The following is a 22057-nucleotide window of genomic DNA, read 5'->3' as shown; positions in this document are numbered from 1 at the left end:
GCCTCCGTCTCTCTCAGCCAGGAGGTGCTGGGGGCCCTCAGAGAACCTCCCCACCCCAACCTCCCCCCAGAAGGAGGCTCTCCGGTTCCCACCTCCCAGGGCCTCTGAGAGGCTGCACAGCTCTTGCCTGGGAGTCAGGAGATGTGGCCGTGTGTGGCAGTGTGCAAGTTTCTGTTTCTCAAATCTCTAAAAATGGACATTCAGGGCTTCCCTGGTGGCGCAGTGGTTGAGAGGCCGCCTGCTGATGCAGGGGACGCGGGTTCATGCCCCGGTCCGGGGGGATCCCACATGCCGCGGAGGGGCTGGGCTCGTGAGCCATGGCCGCTGAGTCTGCGCGTCTGGAGCCTGTGCTCCGCAACAGGAGAGGCCACAGCAGTGAGAGGCCCGTGTACCGCAAAAAAAAAAAAGAAAAAGTGGACCTTCAATGGCTTGCACCAGTAAAGACAGGTAGAGGGGTCTAGAGCAAGCTCAAAATGCAAAGGTGTCTCTAGAAATGGTGATTAGTAATAACCAACATCCTCCAGAGCGCTCGTCTTCCTTCATCGGTGCAATCCCAGACGGGAGGTCATTACTACAGCCACGAGAAGAGGAGGAGGGGAAGCAGCCTTGGCTTTAAAATGAAGGACCCGAGGCTCAGGAAAGCGAAGGGACCTGTTCAAGGTCACTCATCAGGTCCTCTTTCTGCTCCTCTGGGCCAGGAGAACAAAGACATCCCTGCCCCTCCCCAAGGGCACTTCCAGGATGACGTCACATGTTATAGTGGTTAATCCAGTAACTGATACACTGAGGGAAAGACTCTGGTTTCTCACCTCGGTACCATTGCCAGTGCTCTTTCCTCCACCTGGAGTGTCCTCCCACCTCTTTCCTCATCCCAATTCCAACGCCATCTTCTCCAGGAGTCTTCCCTGCTTCTCTCTCCCTCCTCCTTAGCACCTGGGACCTCTCTGATCCCACCCATCTCAACTTCACCTCGTGCAATGGACTAGGGAGATGGCCATGAGCTCCTCCAGGGCAGGAGACGTGCCCCATTATTACCTAATATTTACAACCCCTCCATCCAGTGAATGCTTTTCATAGGCCCAACACCTCCCTGCCCTCTCTCATTTCATTCTCGCAACAGTCCTCTGAGGCCGGCATCGGACCCCGTGATTTACAGATAAGGAAACCGAGATCCAGATGGGTGAACTGATTTGTCCAAGCTTCCACGCCTGGCAAGAGGTGCAGCAGGATTCAAACCCAGGTCCATGTGGCTCCGAGGCCAGGGCTTCAGCCCCGCAGGGAGCCCAGAGGTCAGCCCCAGCTGGGTGAGGCTCAGGGAGCATTTGTGGAATTGACACGAGCACATAATCACGTGCTGTGTATGGATCTAGCAGCCACCTCCGGGCACAGCTGTGCAGGCTGGAAACCCCAGGAGAACTGGGGGGACATGGCAGGTGTTCCAAAGAGCTCTGGACATGGTCTGCACCCCGAGGCAGAGAACAATCTTCCCCCCGCAGGAGCTGGAGCCTGGGACGGGAAGGGAGAGGCGGGCTCAGCTCCCCAGGGCAGGCTGACCTGGTTCCTTCATGGGCCTCGATTATTTACAAACGCTATAAACATGCCTATGCTGGAGATTTCTTTAGAACTAGGTTCTTCCCTCCATACAGGGCCTGCAAACCATCTGCTTCCCAGGCCCCATCCCATAAACATTTCTGGTGCTTTGTAAGATGGCAGCAGCTCTGGCTTCCCCCGTGGAGAGTGACCCATGAACCTTCCTGAGTCCCTGAGGATGGGACATAGCCCAGGACTTTGGGACCCGGGGCTCAGTGGGCTGGAAGGCTCTCCTGGTGGCAGGGGGTACACAGGGCATCCGTGGCAGACAGGACCCTGGGGTTCAGAGAAATCATGCAGTTTGTCCAGGAGCGCCCAGCTCATGGGTGGCCCGGCTGGCTGACCTAAAAGCTTAGGTTCCTAAAACCTGCTATGTGTTTGCTCCAAATCTCTCTCCTGTACCCAAAGACATGAAATACTTACGGGGTTTCCATCCAGTCCCGGAGGGCCTCTTTCCCCAAAGTCTCCAGGAAACCCCTGAGGGCATGAGAGAGAGCAAACATCTGCAGATTAGTGTTTATACCAGCGGGTGGCTTTGATCCAGACTCCCAGGGGACACAGGACACATCCATGCAGTCTCATCTCACTCCCTGGTTCCAGGATCTGGGCAGGCTGTGGAGTCCCGAGTCACCTCGGGCCCTCAACAAACTTTCCCCGTAAAGAACATCCCAAGGACCAGCTACTGTGGAGGAGCCCATGGCCAGGGAGCCCTCTTCCCATGGCCTCGGAGTCTCAGAAAAGAAAACAGTACCCAGCTCTCCGGCATGGAAATGCCAGCGCCCATGCTGAGACCCCGTCCTGATGGAGTCTGGGGTCAGGAAGCTGGGTCTAGGCCTGGACCAGTCACTGACTTGCTGAGAGTTTTAAGAGTCACTCCTTCCCCTGTGGGCCTCAGTTTCCCCATTGGTCGAAGCAGGAAAGCCCTCCGCAGCATTTCCCAGCTCAGACCTTCTGCCATTTTTGTGACGTGCTCTTTAAAAGCTACCCTGTGGACCCACAATCCTCATTTTACAGATAAAGAAGATGAGGCTCTGAAAGGGTATGTGTCGAGGTCATACAGAGTCACACGGATGGGGGACATCAGCACCGCGGCCACAGGTGAGGTTCGGCAGCTGAGAGAAGCCCGGAGGCCTGGCCCGGACAGATCTGGCCCTCTCGCCCCCTCCGTGACCCCACTCCACGCTCTCTGGGGACACAGGCAGCTGGAAAAACATCAGCTGTGGGGAAGCTTCTGGTGGCCGAGGAGGGGGAACAACTCCATTCTACTTCAAAAGGAAAAGCAAGTCCTCGAGCTTGGAATTCAGGGAAATCTGTTCTCCCCTCCTTGAATTCAAATCACTGTTTTTCCAGGGAAATTTAATGAAAAACAAAGCACATGTTTTTCTGACCAAGTGGATGCCTGAGCTGTTCAAACAGAAAAGATTCTTCATGGAGCATAATTTGTTTCTGGTTTCTAACGCTACCGCTACTGGGGGAATCCAGTAAGTAGATTAAACTAAAAAGACCAAAGCTAAAAACAAAACCCAAACCAATTACAAAGTCTACATTGGCTGAGCAAAGAGACCTTGAACTGTGTGTGCATCTAGGCCTTTGTCTTGCCCTGGCCAGAATTCTATTCCCCTCAAATCCCACCTCTGCCAGGAAGCCCTCACAGACCGGAAGGGCAGGCATTGATATGGATCGTATAGGAGGCGTGGCTTCATTCAGACACCCAAAGGAGGAAACGAGGACATATTAAAGAGATTTGGGCCAAGCCAGTGACTTTGTATGCAAAACTTTACTTGCCTTTGACATTCACCCTTGAGGGAAAGGTTATTTATTGGTCCCATTTAACAGATGGGGAAATTGAGGCTCACAGAGAGAAATGTCACTTGACCAAGGACAAAAAGCAAGTCTGTGGCAGAGCTGGGCATGGGCAAATCCTGGCACGCAGAAGCTGCTCCAGTGTGTGCCTGACTGGGTTTAGAGAGTGGCAGAGGTAGGGGTGTGTGTGTGTGTGTGTGTGTGTGTGTGTGCGTGTGCAATTGCATGCACCTTCAGATCAAGTTTTTGTGGGGCCACATCTGACCGTATCTAAGATGCCTCTTCCCACATCCTTGGAGTCCCCCTGACAAATTCCAATCCAGCCCCTCTCAGGCATACTGTAAGGTAGAGAGCCCTCTCACCTCCTGTGGCAGGAGACATCAGCTGGGTGAGCAGTGGGCAGGGAAGGCTTCTGAAGGCATTGAGCTACTGCCTCTGCCTTTGGGGGCTTGGCACGAGAGGACAATCCTTCAGGGGACAAGGGGGATGCTGTCTAGCCGGGCACCTGGCTGACTCCACGTGGCCTACGAGCAGCAGAATTTGGGGAGTCCATGCTCTGCTCTCCAAGTTCAATGTCTGGAGACTCGCCCGGGCTCGCCTCCAGGTTGACTGTGTGACTGCGGGCAGACCCTCACTTGGGCCTCTGTCCTGCTCAGGCTGGGGGGGTGTGATCTCTAAGAATCCTTCAGCTTGGCCCAATCCCTGGACAAGGCCTGGGAGGGAGGAGCCTGCTCCCTGAGGTGCAGGAATGCCCGCCCCCCGGCCCCGCTGCCACCAGGAAGAGAGAGATCCTGACGGCATGCCCCAGGCACCAATCCTGGCTGCGATGCCCAATATAATCATACCTAGCAGCCACCAGGCAGGTTCAAACCCACAGGTCTGCAGTCAGGGCCACTCCAGGTTGGCTCAAGGACTCCTCTCAGACTCAGCTGCCGGCCCAGCTTCCCCTGTGAGGCTTTAGAACCAGTGCAACCCAGTGACAATCCTGGCTCTACCACCCACAGGCCTCTCCAAGCCTCGGTTTTCTCTGCTGTACAACTGGGGCACTGAGACAATGAACCAAGATGCTGGATGCCGGGCAAGTCCCTGGCAGCACATGGAGGCAGCAGCAAGGTGAGGGCACATCTCTGAGGCATAAGCAAGGGAGAGACCATCAGCATGGTCAAAACCCCCAAGAGAGGCACTTATGTGGACAAAATGCAGCCTGAGTATAGCCAGTGGGTGATGACGGGGTGGGGGTGGGGGGTGACAGCAATGACAGAAACTGCAAACTCTAACAGCCCAATGAGAGAGGGCTTATTATTGGTCCCATCTTAGAGATGAGGAAACTGAGGTCCAGAGACGTTAGGGAACTTGTCTGAAGTCACACAGCTATGGAATAGCAGAACTGGGATCTGAACCCAGGCAGTCTGACTCCAGAGCCCAATCTCTTAGCTACGAATGGACCATGAATACACAACCAGACTAGAGCAAGCTTGTGGTCTCTCGAGGGAACGGCATTACTGAGGCTCAGGACCGGCTCTGCTTGTACGTGCTCAGTGGCCTCATCCCCGTCTCCACCTTGTCTCCCTTCCTTCGGAGAAGCCAAGCAGATGACCTCTAGGGTAATTAAGAACACACTAGTTGGAAAAAAGGGCTTTAAAAGAGCTGGAACAGATCTATGATTGGAATAATCATAGATGGTCTAGGATGGAAAGACCCTAGGTGTTCCTGACATTCGGCACCTCCTTCTGGAGGCGCAGAACCTGCCCAAGGCCCCACCAGGCTGCTAGCTTGCTGCATCCTTCCACCCCTGAGCAACACATCCCACTTCTGACACTTGCCCTCGGCCCTGACGCTTGCTCCTCTGGATCCCAGAGAGGCAGCCGCCGAGATGAACATGCACCACCACTTCCACCCGGCCTGCTTCTCTCTGTCTGGCCGTGCCCGCCTGTGCGTGGCGTGTACTCCCGGCCCAGCCGGCAGCAGGACCTTCCTGTGCAGGCCTGAGCTCCTGGCTGCAGCAGGCTGGCCCGAGGCCCAAGGAACGGGCTCGGCGTCCTGCCGGGCCCCAGCCACGTGGTTTCTCCACTTTGCCAGGTCGGGCACCCCTGGGGAACTGAATGCCTCGTACTTTGAGCAGAACAAGGCCCAGGAGGAGACAGAACCAGGATCCAGGGCGAGACTCCACATTCTCTCTTGGCTACAGCAATTCAGAGGAATAGATGAGGAAAAAAGGAATGGTCCTCATAACCACATCTGCAGCAGGATGCCGGAGGCTGAGTGGGCCTCTGAGAGCCCTCTCATCTAACCCCTGCCTGCAGCCAATGTCTACCCAACGGTCTGCTCCGGAAGGTGGGATGTAGGGGCAGGGATGCATGCAGCCTCCAGGACCAGAAGTCCTGCTACATCTTGAAGACTCAGCCCCCCGGCCTGCAAGATGGTCAGCCCTGTCCCACCCACCTGACAACCCACCTGCCCAGCTCCCCCTGGGCTGAGGAAGAGGTGAGGTATTTGTAATCCAGCCTCTGGTAAACTCGAATGTGTCATCACACGCTGGTTCGGTACCAACAGTGGGAATCCGTAACAACCTCTAGGAAGAGTCTGCAGAAGGACCTTGGAGGCCTCTTTACAGGGTTTACCTTCTCCAAAGTCAGGAGGTTCCTGCACAGGTTTGACCTGCATCCTTCCTACTGCACTTGACAACAGCCTGTATTCTTTTCTAGAAGATGCGTGCTCTCGGAGTGTGCCAACAGGGAAAGACCCCTTGAGATCCAACACCCTCTTCTCATGAGGCTGAGCATCTTCTCACCCTGCCTTCTGCTATTCACCTGGGAATCCACCCACAAATAGTCACCTCGGCGGGCAAGGAGGACGGAGGCAGGGAGAGCAGGATTCCAGGGTTGCCGGCAGACCTGGGGCAGCTCCGGCTCAAGTCTGGGACCGTGGGGATCACAGCCCTAGCTCACAGCATCACCACCAAGAAGAACCTTCATCTGCTTTGTCCTCAGTTTCCCCATTTGAAAACCACTTTGCACCCTGTTCCCCATAGGCTGAGAAGTGGAAAGAGCCTGAGGTCAAAACTGAACCATGTGAGAAGCCCTGTCCCAACCCGGATGGGCATGTGGCCTCGGACAAGTCCCAGTTATCCCGAAGCCACACACCGAGGGAGCTGGAGCCAAGGCTGGACCTTTCCAGCTCCAAGCTTTAGGGTCTGCCCGCCTGACTCACTACACAAGACCAGCCTTGGCAGGCCTGGCCAGAGGCCATGAGAGAAGCTGTGAGCAGGGGCTGGTCTTGCCAGGCATTCCAGCGGGCTTGATAGTGAAGCCACAGGGTGCCGGACAAGAGGATTTGCTGCGGCGTCTTCCTAGGCCCCATGAGAGACCCTTGGCTGAAAGACATGGCTCGGTCCCCAGCTGTGCGTGTCACTGCACTGTGCCCCAGACGAGCTGGGATAGCCCGGGAGAAACCCCTTCAACTCCAGCCAACTGTGTAACATCTTATATCTGGTCCCCTCCTCAGGAAACCACAACACATTTCACTTTCCAGCGGGTGATGTGAGATGAGAGCTGCGGTCTAAGCTTTCCTTCAGAGGCTGAAGATGTGAGCACAGAGAGGAGACGGGTGATGTGGAGAGCGCCCTGCACGAACAAGCAAGGGTCCTCGGTTCAAGTCCTGATTCTGCCACCCATGTGCTGTGTGACCTTGGGCAAGTTACTGGCCTCTCCAAGATACGGCTGCTTGTCTGTCTGATGAGGAAGTTGGGCCACATCGTCACTAATGTTCCTGCAGCTCTGATGTGCTCTGACCTCTGCTGTCTTTCTCAGCTCCCATCAGCAAAAGACTCCCACACACCTTCCTTCCCAGCCTGACACTGAGCAGGCCGTGTGCATGGGCCTAAGGTTTTGCTTGCTGGAGAGAAATGGACTCCAGCAAAATCATCACCAGGCCTGCCAGAAATGAGGCCAGCTGGGATCTGGCATGAGGGAATTCAGCTCATTCTCCTGCCATTTCCTCTTGTTAATAAGTGCCTAGAAATCGCCTGGCCCAAAGCTTCGACAACAGGAAAACCCATTCACAAGGAGCCCCCAACCCCATCAGGCAGATCAAGGGCTCAGGAGCACATAACAGGGGGATGACCCTAAAGTCTGCTCAAGCAGCGTGTGGGCCAAGGGCACAGCAGACTAGGCGGCCAGGCAAAGGCACAGACGAAGCCCTAGGGACTCAGTGATATGAAGTATATTCCATACAAATTAAATCACATCCGACGCAGACCTTGCCCATTTGCTGGCCATGTCGGCTGGACCAGAGTCAAGGAGACTTTCACAGCCCTCAGGGGTATTGCGTGGCCATGGGGCTGTTTGGCAGAATGGGGTCGGTTTCTCGCACTCACGCCTGACACCCCATTGCCAGGGAACACCCATCATGGAGGGCAGGGTGGAATCTTAGGAAGTTAAAGACACAAGGCACGGAGCAAAGAAGCAGAAATGAGCTGTAAGTTAGGGGGGTTGAAGTCTGGCAAGTCCTCAGAGGGTCTCTGGGCAAATGGCTTTGAAGCCTCGGCTTCCTCGTGTGGAAAATAGGTATAATCAATCTTACCTCAAAGAATCAGTGGGAGAACCACATGCGGTTCAAATACCATGAAGGTAAAAGGGCCTCAGTAAGTGTTGCCTTTTTTTTTTCTGGTCTGTTTTGGCTGTAGTGCTGTCCCTAGTGCCACACCCTGGGACAAGAAGTAGCAGCTCGGGCTGCTACATTCTAACCCAGCTCTGACTCTCAGAAGCACAAGGCCTTGGCCAAGTCATTCATCCCCTGACCCTCAGGCTCCTCATCTGTAAAGTGGCAATGCCAGGCCCTCTGTGGGGCTCCCAGAATGGAGTCTGAGCAAATCCCCCATGGGTAGCATTGGAGGCAGGCCTGGGTGATGGGACAGGGCCCCACTGAGATATTCTAAGTAAGTCAACTGCTCCCACTCTGCAACTTAAACTTTGGAAAAACAGATCCAGAGAGGTAAAGCCACTGGCTCAAAGTCACACAGACCAGAGAGATCCTCGGCCACCCAAACAACTACGAATGGAAACAGTGAATGCCACTATTATATTGAGTTCTTACTACTTACCAAGCACAATGACCCCACGAGCTAGAAGCTATTATCCTCATTTTTCATATGGGAAAACTGCAGTTCAGAGCCAGCAACGCTCCTACCCCAGGGTCTTTGCACCCACTGTTCCCTCAACCTGGAATGCTCTTCCCCAGAGAGCCACATGGCTCCCATTCTCACCTTTTTCAGGTTTCTCAAGAAGAGAGGAGGACTTCCTGGGCCAACTTATCCAACATCCCATACCCCAAGTACTCACGGTCCCCCTACCCTACTCCATCTTAACACTCAGCACCACCCGACGTTCAACCACTCACCCTCCATTCCCCCATTCAGTCACTGTCTGTCTGTCTGTCTGCCCCTGAGAATGGGAATTTCGTCTTGTTCCCTGCTCAGCACCGAGCACAGTGCCTGGTCCATGGCACACACTCAGCTTCAGTGAATGAATGAATGAGTTTCCTTGCCAAAGGTCTCCTGGCTTGAGGAAGAGATCCAGAGGCCAAGCCAGCCCTCACAATTTGCTGGGTGACCTTGGGCAAGTCCTTGCCTTGAAGCCAGAAGCATCAGGTGCTGCTCCTTGTCTACATCTAAGTGTCAGATATCAGCCCTCAGGCACAGGGGGGCTGTCAGCCACGGACTGTCCTAGGTACCCCCTCTGTCATATCCTTGAGGCCAGGACCTGGATCTTGCTTTTCTCTGAATCCCCCACTTGGCCCCCAGAGGACCCAGATCCCTAGACTACAACAGGTAAGGTGCCCATGAACACGCATGCCAACCCTAGAATCACAGACAACCCCCTCTGGGCCACCCTGGGTGCTCCTGGCTCCCTCCCAGCTGCCTCTCACCGTCTAACCTCCTCCCCCGCCATCCCTTCTCCATCAACCACAAGCAAAGGGATGCCCAGACCCAGAGCTGAGGATGGTTCCAAGCCTAGGAGTTGAACTGCAGGGCAGCAGCAGAGAGCCTTAAGCCACCAGCATGGGCCGGGCCAGAAAGAAAGATGCCTCAGTTACAGTCCTGGGTCTCCTTCAGCCTGACCTGGTGGATCGGGGTTCCTGCTCAGCCCCTCTTGTGGTCATGCCTCCTGTGGGTCTACCCAACACCCCACTGCTCTCTGACCTTGTGTGTACACGAGTAAAACAGGTGACACCAGGACAACACGGAGCCGGAGTGTTCTCTGACACAGGAGCGCAGATACCCAGTCTAGACCCCGTCTAGAGCAGGCCCCCCAGCAAGGACACTCATGGCCCAGACGACCCCCGCCCCCAGACAGAACTACATTGCAGGGCAATTGCTGGATGCACAGAGAGGCTGCATCCCAGAGCGGCCCAGTGTCCACGGGAGCCCCAGCCCCAGTCACTGTTCTGGCAGCCGGACACAAGGCCCAGACAGCCCCCCACGCACACCCACACACTCAAAGCAGAGCAAGGGCAGAGCAGAGAGAAGCGAAGAATGCCCAGGCCGCGGGTGGACGGGGCCGCGTGGCCAGTGGGAGGTCAGGTTCACCCATAGAATCTGCGTAATAGACACGGAAAATCTTTACCGGCCTACCCATCTTGCCCCTCTTGCCAGGAATGCCGGGTAGACCCTGTAGGGGGAAACAGGGAAGAAGTCAAGACAGGATTCCAGCGGGAGACAAGCAGTGTTGCCCCAAACCAGCCCCTCTTTCACCCACAAGAGGACGTCACAGAGGGCCTGGCGTCTGGTCCACAAACACAGCAGGCTCCAGTTATCTGCACACCAGATGGGCGGTCCTCAGAGGCTATAGAGTCGGGGCCCGCGTGGACGTGAGCTGGGAGGATTCCTAAGGAAAGCAGCCAGTGCCCTGGTATTCAGCAGACACTCGATAAATGCTCCTTCTGTTACCCTAAGATCCTCTTTACCCAGCTTGTTGATGAGATTATTGAGTTCCCAAATACGGGCTCAGGCGGGGAGGGAACAGAGAGGAAGGTCCAGAGGCCTGTGGGAGCAAAGGCAGCCACAGACACACATAAACAGATGAGCGTGGTGTGTTCCGGAAAGCTCTACAAAACTGGTGCCTGGCGGGATCTGGCCCACGGGCCGTAGCTTGTAGGCACTTGATCGGAAATAGGAAATGAGCCCGTTTCTCACTTTCTGAAAGCCCTTCAGTAGCTCCCCACGGTCTCAGAACAGAGTCCCTCTCCTGACCTTGGCCCCTGAGTGCCGTATAACTGCTCCCAGGTGCCCCCCGCAGCCTGTCTCGCCCCATTCCTGCCTCACACTCAGCGCTTTGACCGTGCTGTTAAACTCGCCAAGTCAGCATATGTCCTGGACTTTGCACATGCTGTTCCCTGTGTCAGGAAGGCGTTTGCCTTGACTTGTCGCTTTATCCAACTCCGGGGCACCTCCTCCAGGAGGCATTCCGTGACTTTTCCAGACTGGCACCTGGCAGACGGGGTGGCCGGGTGGGAGGTAAACAAAGAAAGCATACTCACTCGCTCTCCATCGGACCCTGGCAGGCCGAAGAGCCCTGGGAGTCCAATGTAGCCCTAGGAAAGAGCAGAGGGGAGGTCAGAGGGGCCGAGTGGCGGGGTATGGCGGGCCCGGCCCGGCCCAGCCCCCCTCGCTGCCCTCTGGCGCCCGGCTCCTCTTCCTCGCTGGAGGCATTGGCGGCTCCGGCAGCTCCTCGATGACATAGGCCTTGAGGCAAGTGTATATGCCCATGGACTGCATGGTGCTGGCTTCCACGATGTAGTCCAAAGGCACATACCCTCACGCCAGGGAAGGGCGCGGGCGCTCGCAGGGGGAGGCCCGCCCCGCGCCGGGGGCTCTGGGACCTGCGGGAAGGAAGCTCTCTGCCGGGTTAGATGCTAGGGTGGCGCCAAGCCCTACCCACACCCAGGGACGCTGGCGGGCGCTCTCGGCTTCTGCAGTGCCTCCTTCTAGGCCTCGAAGGCTCCCCATGGACATGGGGCTTGAATCCACCCTTGGGCCCCTGAGTGCGTCCGGTGGTGACAGCAGCTGTCACCCAGGCATGCTGGTATCCCGCAAGCATGTGTGCCACTGTACTCAACCCTCCCGAGGACCCTGCTGACTGCCCACCCTCCCCCTCACTAAGCAAGGGAAACTACGGCTCTGGAGAGAAAGCGGCACAACTAGTGAGGAGTGGAGTCTAGCTTTTCCGCCTCCAGCCTTTATCCACCCGGTGCCCTCCGCCAGGCAGGCCCTTCTCAGCCCCACGACTGCACAGCGAACGCTTTCAAGCCCAGCTCTGAGGCTCTCTCCTCTGGCCAGCATCCCTGACGCCCCAAACCAGAAGTCACCTCCTCCCTCCACCCCAGCGCCATATTTGCACCTCAGTTAACAGATGTACCACTTCCTGTTCTGTATCTTCATTAGTGGTGTCCACATTTCATGGCCTCATTAGCCTGGGAGCTTCTCAAGAGCAGGGGCCTAGCCCAGGGTGCCTATCCCTAACCGTACTCTCTAGATGTTTGTGAAATGACTTACTCAGAGCTATAACAAAAGCTAACATTGACTGAGCACAAACTATGTGCCAGGCCCACTTCTCAGTGCTCTGCAAGCATTAGTGCATTTACTGCGCCCTCATCACACCCTCAGGAGGTAGGAATTATTAGCCTCCTGTAGAGGTGAGACCATTTAGGCCCAGAGAGGTGAAGTGATGTGCCCAGGGTCACACAGCTGGAATGCAGCAGAATGTGGTATTTGAATCCAAGTGATCTGACTCCCAGTCCGGCTCCTAACCACTTTGCTACATTATCTCCCACAAACAAGCAACCATCGCAGGCTCACAACCATTTCTCCTTCTCTAGAAGTTCAAGAGGTCATAGGGCCTCCTTCTCAGCATCATCTTAACAAGTGACATTTACCGATCCTTCCAAGAAGGGTTTATATCCCAGATTTGCAGGTGACAGACTTGGAGAGGTCCAGTGATGTGCCCAGGCTCCCATGACGGGTTAATGGCAGAGCAGGTCTCAAAGGCAGTCACCCTGCCCCCAAGTCTGCGCTCTGCCTACTTCATAAACATGAGGCCAGTGGTGGCACAGTTGGGAGGGCAGTCTGAGTGGCCCCGGCTCACCCAGGCTGCTCAGGACCCTGTGACCCTGGAGACGGGTGTGCTGGGGCCAGACCAGCAATCTCCCCACATGTGGCCTCAGGATGCCACAGCATGGCATACTGCAAGCAGCCCCAGATGTCATTAGCCTGTCTCGCTCCTCCTGTCCTCCTGGCAGATCAGAGACCTGGGGCTGAACTGGGAAGACCTTCTCCCTGGGCTCAGGAGGCCCCTCTGGGGCCATAGCTTGTGGGAACAGCTGGATAAAGGAAAGGAGGCAGGCCCAGCATCCTAGGACAGGAGCCTCCTCGGGCGCTGCCTTTCACCACCCCTACCCCACCCCATCATCATCATCATCATCATCATCAACATCAACGTCACCATCATGATGTCCTGGGGAACTTCCCCACCTCCCAGTCGGTCTCCTAACAGCCGCCCATCAGTTCCAGGGATTCGGGCGGAGACTGCAGCCATAAATAGCTTTGGCTCAGGCGCGGAGGACGCGTCACACTTGGCCTGGCCTGACGCAGGACTGTGTGACCCACTTGCTGAGCGTTCTTGGAGAGGCAGAGAGCCCAGCCCTCAAAGTACCTGGGTCCTCATCCCATCCCCACCTTAGGCGTGCTGTGGGAACTGGGGCTGTCGGATCCCCACCGTGAACCCAGTTTCCTTGTATATAGAAGAGAGAATTCCAGCAAATCATTTCTTAGTCTTCCAAACTCCATTTACCCCCATTCACTTCGCCCAAACCTTCTCTGCTGCCCCACAGCCCACCCAGGAGGCCCCATCTGGTGGCCCCTCCTCAGCACTATTTGCTTCCAAATTCCTGGTATCCCCATAACCATGCCAGAGGTAGGAATGGACATCACTCCCATTGAAAAGATGGGCAAACTGAGGCTGCTAGCTACTCAGGGTTTGTTCCAGGGGCCTTGATGGAGGGGGAGAGCAGATGTTCCTTCAGCCTCCAGGCCCAGGCAATGTTCACCCATCGGGCAGCACTGCCCTCCCAAAAGGGTGGTCCACCCCGTCCTCAGGTGAGAGCAGGAGAGAGGCCTCTGAGGCTTCCAGTGACGGACAAACTGGCCCAGGCTTTAGTTCCCTAGCGCTTGGGATGTGCTGGGGGACACGGCAAGCAAATGCCTGATTATAGCAGCCAGACCATGGCTGAGCCCCCAGCAGACCTTTGCTGCCCAATTACTTGGCCATGGGGACCAAGCTGGCTTAAGGGTTCCCTACCACATGGCCATCCTGCTGCCCCTCTGCGGTCCAGGGAGTGCTCAGGTGGGAGGCCTCGACCCCAACCCCCCCAGCAGACCCTGGGTGGAGGCTTTGCAACCCTGATCTCCCGCCAGGCCCACTGGAGGGACAGCTAATGCCCACCGGGCTCCAGCCGGGTAGCGCTTGCCAAGTCCCACTTACCCGGCTGCCTTTGGGGCCAGGGTTTCCTACAGGTCCAGGTAACCCCTGAAACACAAAAGACAGAGGGGCAAGGACATATGGAGACGTGCTACCTGCTGCCAACAACCCAGGGCAAGTCCTGTCTCCTTTGGCCCTCAGCTGCCCCTTCTGTAGAATGGGAGTGGGGTTACATTCGTGGTCTTCAAACTGAGCCCCCAGCTACCCCAGGGTCCCAGGGAGGTGGCTCAGGGGGAGCCTCTGGAGCCCCACCCCCAGAGCCCCAGAACTCCTCTTTCTTCTGTTTCTTCCTGGCATCCTTGCCCTGTTGCCTTCAGAGAAGGTTCCTCGGTACAGCCCCCTGGAACAGCCCTTTCTTCAGGGCCCACCCAGCAGGTGTACCTGCTTGGCCCCCAGCCTGCCACCTCCCTCTGCCTGGGGGCACCCGTGGCCAGCTCCACACCACCACGGCCACAGAGCTTCCAGAAGCCATATACTGCACCTGCCTGCCAGGGTAACCTTTGGCCCCTGGGCTGCCCTCGGGTCCCGGCTGCCCCTGCAAAGGAACAAGAGAAACGTAAGGAAAGGAGAGACCCTGCCCAGCTCCAGATCTGGGGGGTTGGGGGGGACCAGGGCTTACAATGGACAAAGAGAAGGGCAGGAATGTGAGATGAAATGGGAGGAAGGGGAGGCCATCGGCCTGCTGGGCCCCCAAGCCCACCGCTCTGAGAAACCGGTCAGACCAGCTTGGAGGGACAAAACCTTCTGTGCTCGAAGCCCAGGAATAAGGCCCAGAGGAGGCCTGGCTGGCTGGCTCTCCCATGCTGGCAGCAGCTGCTGCTTGACTTGGGCCGGGGCAGCCAAAATTCCTGCAAACCCCGTGGCGGCGTGTATAATATCCCCTAACATCGCCCGGAACAGGCCAGCTATTCATGGCTCTAACTGGAGTCGAGTGGCTCATGCCAACACCGGGCCGGCATGGACTCCAGCCCTTTCAGGCGGCAGATGTGGCTGGCTGAGAGGTGGGGTAGAGTGGGGGCCCCAGCAGGATGGGAGGCAGAACCTCCTGGCTCTGGAGCTCACTCATGGAGCTGGGCCCAGGGAGGAGGCCAGGGACAGGCAGGGGCTGGAGTGAGGGAGGGCAAGCAGGGTGGGGCAGAGGCTGCAGCCCTCACCTGTTCTCCGGGGTGCCCCGCCGGTCCAGGATAGCCCTTGTGTCCCTGTTGCGGGGGGAAGAGACTGAATCAGGCTGGGAAGACACATCTGGGCCCATGGATCGCAGAGGCCCAGCCTCCCCGCCTGCCTTTTCAGCACTGCATGCACTGTGGCGGGGACGTGTTCAATAAATACTCCCAGAACGGATATATGCACATCGGGGTCCCTGTGGTTCCCTCTCCGCCACCAATGGTTCTTAGACCAGAAGACGCTGGGGATTGATCACTCCTTGGGCAGGGTTTGGGAGCTAAATTAGGATACGGCAACTGCGAGAGGGTGATGCTGTATCAAACCATTCTTTCCAAATCCAGAGCGAAGGTGGGAACGTCTGAAGCAGGGGTGGAGGGATGTCTTAGTGGATGGGTAGACTGATTAGGACCTTAAGGTCTGGGTTATGCTCAACCACCACGCGATGCTGGGACCTTCTGTCGGGACCTCCTCATTAACCCCCTAACGGAAATGATCTCGCACACATCGACCAAATGTATGAATGAAAATAGCTGCCTTCCTTCTTCCCACTGGTCCCAGCAAGGATTCCAGGGGCAAAGAGGCCACTCAATGGTTGAGAAAGACTCTGGCAACATTCCAGTACCGACCGTGACCCTCTGTCACCCTGGTCCAATTCCCATGGTCCCCAAAGCCAGGTCTCCAGATCAAGAGAGTCAGAACGAGTGTGTGCCTTCAGGTGGTGCTGGGATGACCACCTGGGCCATTTCATAGGAGTTAGGAGCTCTCTGAAGGGAAACCCTGGACTTCAAGCTTCCATCAGCTTAGGGCTGTTATGAAATAAGATGGAGCAGGGGCTTCCATTTCAGACAGGGTGGAGGAGACGGGGTGATCTCCGTTAGACCCCCTCTCAAGGGGAGCCCTACACTTGACCTAGACACGGTCTCTGACTTACTGTGCAACTCTGGATGGGTTACTGTCCTTCTCTGGACCTCAGATGAGGGAGTTAGAACTCCAAGTCCCCTTCAGCTCTGGTGTTCTGGAACTCAAGAGTTCTAGGGCTCCTCCAGGAGTTGATAAATGAGACTCTAGACTACACACACACACACACACACACACACACACACACACACACACGCACACACGCGCGCGCACACACACACACACACACACACACACGATGCCTGTGGACCCCCTCTACGCACTGCTGTTTACATGGGATTACACCAGGGACTTCCCTGGTGGTTAAGCGGTTAAGAATCCGCCTGCCAATACAGGGGACTCGGGTTCGATCCCTGGTCTGGGAAGATCCCACATGCCGCAGAGCAGCTAAGCCCGTGAGCCACAACTACTGAGCCTGCACGCCGCAACTACTGAAGCCCGCATGCCTAGAGCCGGTGCTCCGCAACAAGAGAAGCCACCACGATGAGAAGCCTGCGCATGACAATGAAGAGTAGCCTCCGCTCACTGCAACTAGAGAAAGCCCGCACGCAGCAACGAAGACCCAATGCAGCCAAAAATAAATAAACAAACAAATAAATAACATGGGATTACACCTTTATGACGTCCTCTAGCCCTTACAACAGCCAGATCAGGTGTGGGGAAAGGGGGTTAAGGGTTATCATCTCCATTTTACAGAGGAGAAAACTGAGTCTCGGAGAATGGAAGCCACTTGCCCCAAATCCCATTGCTAAGGAGCAGCAGGCTTACGCCCACCATTGGGTCCTTCTGACACCTGAGGCCACATGGAGAGCCTTGCAGTCCCCCGCCCCCAGGCATGTACAGTTCATGCATGTCCACAGATACCCACAGGCACACACTCTCGGCACCCCCGCAAACCCCCAGAAAGCAGCGCTCTTAATCATAAACAGCAGCGCTGGTCTGATCCAAGAGGTTTGGGGAATTTACAAGCATTCTTTCTGCACCTACTCACGCCTCGAGACAGCCCAGCATTATGATTGCATCTCAAACCTGGGGCCCATGAGATTGACGCATTACGGGTGGCTGAGATTCTTCTACCCGGGGGCGTGTTCTTTTCCCCAGTGGGCAAATGGAGGCACAGGCCACAGCCAGCAGCCAGCATGCAGAGTGGTTAAGATCTCTTGTTTCAAATTAATCTGGATCCCTATCCTGCTTCACTACTGGCTGGCTGTATACCTGGGGCCACTGATGTCACCTCTTTGAGCTTTGGTTTCTTCTTGTAAAATGGGGCTCTAAGGGTCGGTGTACAGATTACATGGTATAATGTGTGAAGCACTTAGCACCGTATCTGGCAATGAATTCAAGGCCCCGTAAAGGCTAGCTGCTGTTGGTACCGTGATCTTTATATTTCATTCATTCATTCAACAAACATTTACTGAAATTTTATGCTCCAGCACCATTCTAGGCATTGGATGAACAAGAAGACAACATCCTTTGCCTTAACAGAATTTACAGTCTAATTAAGTCGATATAAAGACAAATAAATATAAAAGGGTAATGTCTCAGGGATTTGCTTACATGGGTGTAGAGTTTCAGTTTTGCAAGATGAAAAAGTTCTGGAGATGGATTGCACAACAATGTGAATATACTTAACACTAATGAACTGCACACGAACACGGTTCAGATAGTAAATTGCATGTGATGTGTTTTTTTACCATCACTGAAAATAAAATTTTAAAAAGAGATAATGTGTGGCAACGACTAGCTCTACAAAGAAAAGTGAGCAGAGTTGGAGGACAGAGAATGACAGTGTTGGGGAGGGTGGTGACTGCAGGCGGTCAGGCAGGGGAGGCTACTCTGTGTGAGGGAGCTGGACACAGGGCGGACTCTCCGGGGAAAAGCATTCCAGGCAGAGGGAACAGCAGGTGCAGAAGCCCTGAGGCAAGAATGCTCTCAAGGAATAATGAGACCCGTGTGACGAGAGCAGAACGAGTGAGCGGTAAGGGGCAGAGGGGCGGTGTGGTCAGAGAAGAAGCAGGAAGCCAGAGCATGCCAGGCAGTAAGATGATAGGAAACCACAGGAGGGTTTTGAGCAGGGATGTGTCATGGACAGGACGCATATAATGGCCATCACTATCCTTTCTCCACTTGAAGCCTGCAGATGAGGAAGAACAAGCAAAGCCTTTTCCCATGAAGAGCTGGGCGGAGCCTTGAGCTCTAGGCTGTGTGACTCAGCCCAGGTGACTGCCCTCTCTGAGCCTCTCTCTGCCATCCTCTGCCTGCCTCAGTGCCATAATGGAGCCAATGCAATAATGGAGCAAGGATCCCAAGAGAAGCGTGAAAGGGGTCCGGGGAGCCCTTGAGCATCACCTGCTCCTTTGGCTTCCTGTGCAGCCACAAAGAAGCCTGCTAGAAACCAGCGCTTTAGCCAGTGAAATCCCAGAAGGAGATTTCAAGTAAATCTTTTACTCAGGGTATAGCTAAAAGGAAACAAATGACCTTCGGGGACATGGACAGTGACCTGCCCTGTGCCTGGCCCGGCACTAAAGCCTTAAATACATCAACTCGTCAACAACTTGCAATCACCCGAGAGGTAGGAATTGCCATGCCCATTTGCCAGATGAGGAAACTGAGGCTCAGAGAGGCGGAGACTCCCCTGAGGCCACACAGCTTCCCAGAGGAAGCCAGCTGTGAATCCTCGTGTCCTCAACCACCAAATCGTGGATGAGACACACTGTTGAGGCCCAAGGCCCCCCTAGAAGAGCCACAGGGCCACCTAGGCAAGGACCACCTTACAGACCACACGCCATCAGGTCTCAGCTTATGGATCACAGCAGCATCGTGAACTCCGGAGTATCTACCTGACTTGGAAGGAGCCTAAGCTGTCAATTTGACAACCTCCTTTCTCACTGGATAGAATGAGAAACTGCGGCTCAGAGAAGGGAAGGGACTTACCCACGGCTACTTAGCAAGTTATGGCCAAGCCCAGACCGTCCCGCACGACTCCAGACCCATTGGGCTGTGCTTTGTCTAGAAGGCCACGATTCCTAGGTCCTTCCCAAACCATGAACCCTGAAGGGCCTTGAACACTGCCTTGAACCCCTGTTCCTCTTAGCAGACTGGGAGCCGCTGAGACTGAGCACAGCCAAGGCATGGGGCGGTGGGGGGAGGTTCATATGTTCCCTGGAGGCACCTTAACAGTGTTTACCAAGCTGGGGCTATAGCCAAGTAGCTTCAAATGACAGGACTTGGAAGAATCTAAACCATCACCTTCTACAGGGCCCTGGGTAATTACGGGGCGGACACTGACCACAAGGTAGACAGACCCACGGGCAGTGATTTCCCCGTGGGTGATAAGTGCCTGACTGGGACTAGGGGAGAGCAGATGCTTCAGGGGAGCTCCAGGGACCACGCAATCTGCGAGGGGCCTCTGGCTGCCAGGCAGGCGGGTCCCCACAGCACCCATGTTTATAATAGAACTCGGGCTGTATTTTGGTTTGGGAGCCAGATTAATCACTGCTTACAACGCACAAGGCGAAACCAGACATCACCTCACTGTTGCTGCAGACAGTCTCCCCATCGGCTGAGATGCTATTTGGGCCTTGGGCAGGGAGAGGAGGGGGGTCCTGTCCTTGCCTGGGGGTCCTGAGGACCAACGTACACCTAGACCTCAGCTGATCCCCCCTGCAAGCTGCTCTTGCAGGCTCCACTTCGGCCTGCACGAGGTCCCGGCTTCTCTCGCAGCAGAATGGAGCTCACCAGACTCGCTCAGCACTCCGTGAGGCTTCCCACTGGACTTCTCTACCACCCTGGCAGCCCCTAGGCCACACTGGGCAGTCAGCAGGACCGAGAGCCCCATTCAACAGAGAGGGTCAGGAGGAAGAAACACACACCAAGAAACAGAGTGAGGCGTACTCGCCAAGTCCCTGCTCCTCTCTGGACCTCAGTTTCCCCAGCTGGCCTCTCAAAGCATCCTGTTGGCTCAAAAATTATAGGATTCTGAAATGTGATGTGTGGCTTGTCCAGAAGCACGGTCCTTCACAGTATAGCTAGGCATCTGACGCCAAACTCTACTTAGTGGGTACCTGAGACAGGTCAGGGCAGGAAGGTACAGTTTCGGTATGGCTCATTCATTCATCTGGTTATTCATGCATTCAAAGGTTTGCTGAGCCCCCACCAATGAGCCAGACCCTATCTGAGCACTGAGAATACACTGATAAACAAAGCAAACTCACTCCCTACCTTCTAGAACGGGATGTGGGCATTAAACACATATGAAGTGGAACAAAGGAGTACTGAGTGCTAGGAGAGAGCAGACAGCCAAGCAGGGGAGGCGGCACGGTGAGCTGAGGCTTGAAGGAGAAGCCACGTTGGAGAGCAGAGGGGCAGAGGAGCTCAGAAATGGAGAGGGTATGGACCCCAGAAACCCAGAGCAGCTCAGCAGAGGAGCCCAGAGAAGGTTCTCAGTAGGGGCGCTACATCCAGGTAGAACTGGCAGTTCTGCAGAAAGGCAGGAGATCGCTTCAGGCAGCGTCAATCACACTCCCTGCAAAAATTCCCAGATGACCCCCTCTGCCCTCCCATTTTAGCACAGATCTCACAGACAGTGGCCAACTCAGATGGCATGTGGAGGGCTCGTGGGCAGGGTGAGGGTTGCAGGAGGGAGCCAGGAGGAAGTTTCAACTTGAGTACCAACTTCATTCCATTAGTCATGTCTAATGTGTTATGTGTTAAGAATGTGATAAGAAAGATTCTGAGACTGAATTAGGCTTGGCAAGAAAGAGCGATTAGTGATGTCTGAGGAGGCAGGGGAAGCAGGGAGGTGAGGGACGACGGAGCAGATGTCTGTGGCCAGCACTGTGCTAAGCCCCGCATGAGGAAATAAAGAAGAGGTCCTCCTCTGTGCACTTGCTCTCGTCTGACAAATGTGCCAAGGACACCAGTGAGTTGCCAGCTGGCCAGAAAGTGCAGAGTCCTAAAGAGGCTGAGAAAATGGGCTGGTGTGAGGAGGGAGGTATGAATTCTGCCTGGAGGTGCTGGGGAGATGCTCTTGGAGAAGATGGCCTTCGAGAATGGAATCAAGGGACAGATCCATGAAGATGAGTGGTCTGAGCATGCCAGGAGAGGGCCCAGCGGGAGCAAATGCAGGGAGGCAGGAAGGCCCAGGGCACACAGGATTGGATGGAGTGAGGGGTTCTATACAGCAGAGTTTCTTGGCCTCGGCACCGCTGACACCTTGGGCTGGATAAGGTTCTGCTCTGGGTGGAGCATCTGTCCCACGCATTTTAAGGTCTTTAACAACATTTCTAGCTTTTACCCATTGGAAGCTAGTAGCGCCCCCTCTCATTTGTGATGACCAAAAATGTGTCCAGACATTGTTAACTCTTCCCTGGGGGGCAGCTGAGAAGCGCTGCTCTATAGAGAGAAGGCAGGAGGGTTAGATTAGGGGCAGCATGGGATTCTGCCCTCACAAGGTACAAATAGGGTTCTGGTAGCCTTCTGGGTTAGTGGAGGGTGGTTAACTGGTAACTAAGCAAGATGAGTGATGGGACCAGGCGGGCAAGACCTTCTGCAGCACTGCTTCTTCATGTTCATCGTGATCACACATTCATTCATTCATTCATTCAACAAATACGTACGCAGCATCTACCCCGTGCCAGCCCTGTGCTGGGTGCCGAGGACAGAGCATCTTATTTAACCCTCCCAACCACTGCATGAAGCAACTGAGGCCACTTGCCCAAGCTCACACAGCAGGAGAGGGACACAGCTGGGATTCCATCCAGGCGTGTCTGACCTGGTCTGTGCACCTGCTCCCCCATCTGGAATCAGCTCAGCAAAGTCCCTTAGCAAGCATCGCAGGCAGATGCAGAGAAAGAAGCCTTCTCAGGCGGGGAGGCTCTTTTCCACTTGATGGGCCCACTTTATTTAAGAAGCTGTTTCAATCAGTGTTGGGGAAAGGGAAAGGGACGAAGGGTCAGGAGACCTGAGTTCAAATCCCAGCTCTGCCATTTAGTGACCCCGACAGCTATTAATCCAGTGGCTCTCAGCCTTGGCTGCACATGAGAATCTAC

General features: G+C 55.3%; 1 protein-coding gene across 1 annotated transcript in view; it reads right to left on the bottom strand.

Moving 5' to 3' along the window:
• COL27A1 (collagen type XXVII alpha 1 chain) overlaps nucleotides 1–22057 on the bottom strand; it is a 151045-nt gene that overhangs the window by 89395 nt on the left and 39593 nt on the right. The window contains 6 exon segments of the mRNA XM_073806461.1: nucleotides 2014–2067; nucleotides 10017–10061; nucleotides 10930–10983; nucleotides 13929–13973; nucleotides 14407–14460; nucleotides 15080–15124. Of these exon segments, the coding sequence (XP_073662562.1) occupies nucleotides 2014–2067; nucleotides 10017–10061; nucleotides 10930–10983; nucleotides 13929–13973; nucleotides 14407–14460; nucleotides 15080–15124 (297 nt within the window).

Source organism: Tursiops truncatus, chromosome 6 (assembly GCF_011762595.2).
Source record: "Tursiops truncatus isolate mTurTru1 chromosome 6, mTurTru1.mat.Y, whole genome shotgun sequence".
Lineage (NCBI taxonomy): Eukaryota > Metazoa > Chordata > Mammalia > Artiodactyla > Delphinidae > Tursiops > Tursiops truncatus.
Note: the sequence above shows the minus strand (reverse complement) of the source record. Positions and strands in the feature narration are given on the sequence as shown.